Source organism: Emys orbicularis, chromosome 1 (assembly GCF_028017835.1).
Source record: "Emys orbicularis isolate rEmyOrb1 chromosome 1, rEmyOrb1.hap1, whole genome shotgun sequence".
In the NCBI taxonomy this organism is placed as follows: Eukaryota; Metazoa; Chordata; order Testudines; family Emydidae; genus Emys; species Emys orbicularis.
The window spans coordinates 368,349,611-368,351,049 of NC_088683.1; the positions used below are offsets into that span (position 1 = coordinate 368,349,611).

At 48.2% G+C, this 1,439-nt stretch overlaps 1 protein-coding gene across 1 annotated transcript; it reads left to right on the forward strand.

The window, feature by feature from the left end:
* Positions 1-228: 228 nt before the first annotated feature.
* LOC135886432 (olfactory receptor 52P1-like) lies at positions 229-1,203 on the forward strand. The gene has a single exon (XM_065414178.1). The coding sequence runs from the start codon at positions 265-267 to the stop codon at positions 1,201-1,203; it is 939 nt and encodes a 312-aa protein (XP_065270250.1). The 5' UTR covers positions 229-264.
* Positions 1,204-1,439: the final 236 nt, after the last annotated feature.

Below are 1,439 nucleotides of genomic sequence, written 5' to 3' on the forward strand. Positions count from 1 at the left end.
TTCATCTGCCAGCATGCTGGCCATGCACCTGGCTTTGTTAGCTCCCTCGGAGGAGTTCTCTGGACTTGACTATGACTGAAATATTCTGGTGCCATCTGTAAATGTTGGCAACTCACTGCTCACCCCCCTTTCTAGATTGGTAATATCTATAAAAAGGATTTACTGTAATAACTGTTATAAAGTGTGAAATCCCCCTTCCTGTGCTTCTCTCCCTTCACAGGCACCTTGAGCATTTCTGAGCCCGATCGACGCATCAACCATCTCATGGCAGTTTTCAACCACACCCCCTCTGACCCTTCAACGTTCATCCTAATGGGCATCCCCGGCCTGGAAGCTGCTCATGTCTGGATTTCCATCCCTTTCTCTATGTTCTACATTATTGGCCTGTTGGGAAATTTCATGGTTCTGTTTGTTGTAGGCAAAGAACAGACCCTGCACAAGCCGATGTACCTTCTTCTCTGCATGCTGGCCGTCAGTGACATTGGCATGTCTACATCCACCGTGCCAAACACACTGTGTATATTTTGGTTCAATTTCAAAAGCATTACTGTGGGTGGCTGCCTCACCCAGTCGTTCTTCCTACACACAATTTATATGATGCACTCTGCTGTCCTCGTGACAATGGCCTTTGATCGCTACATTGCCATATGTAACCCTCTGAGATACGCCACCATCCTCACCAATGCACGAATAGCTAAGCTAGGACTAGTGGGTTTGATAAGAGCTGTTCTCTTCATTCTGCCCATGCCCCTGCTCCTGAGCAGGCTGCCATTCTGTGCCAACCGCATTATCTCCCACACGTACTGCGACCACATAGCTGTGGCAAAGACGTCATGTGGGGACATCACGGTCAACAGAATGTATGGCTTAGTGATAGTGTTTTTATTCACTGGGTTAGACCTGACACTCATTGTCCTGTCGTATGGCCTGATTATCGGGGCTGTCCTCAGAATCTCCTCCAAGAAAGCCCATCAAAAAGCCCTCAACACCTGCACAGCCCACATCTGTGTGGTGCTGATTTCTTATATTTCCGTCCTCTTCACCACTCTGACACACCGGTTTGGTCAGGGCATCGCTCCCCATGTTCACATCATCTTGGCGAACCTCTATGTCCTCCTCCCCCCCATGCTTAACCCTATCATTTATGGGGTCAAAATCAAAGAGCTTCGTGACAAAGTGGGCAAATACATCTGCAGAATGTGATCGCTGGGGGCCACTGACTTTAAACCTGTGTGACAAGAGGGTGAAAGGATATCTCCTTGTTAATCACGGGTGCTCTCTCCTAGTTTGGCTGAACACACCATTGTGGAAGTTCACAGTGTGAGAAATTCCTCACACCTAATGTCTTATCTCTCCATCACCAAGCACTGTTCTCTCCCTTGCTGAGTTCCCTCTCTCTGACCATCTCCTGATCTTTCAGTGTCACCCATCAGCTTCCA

What these genes read in the sequence shown, in the direction of transcription:
- LOC135886432 (XM_065414178.1), top strand. Translation starts at nt 265, where the DNA reads ATGGCAGTTTTCAACCACACCCCCTCTGACCCTTCAACGTTCATCCTA.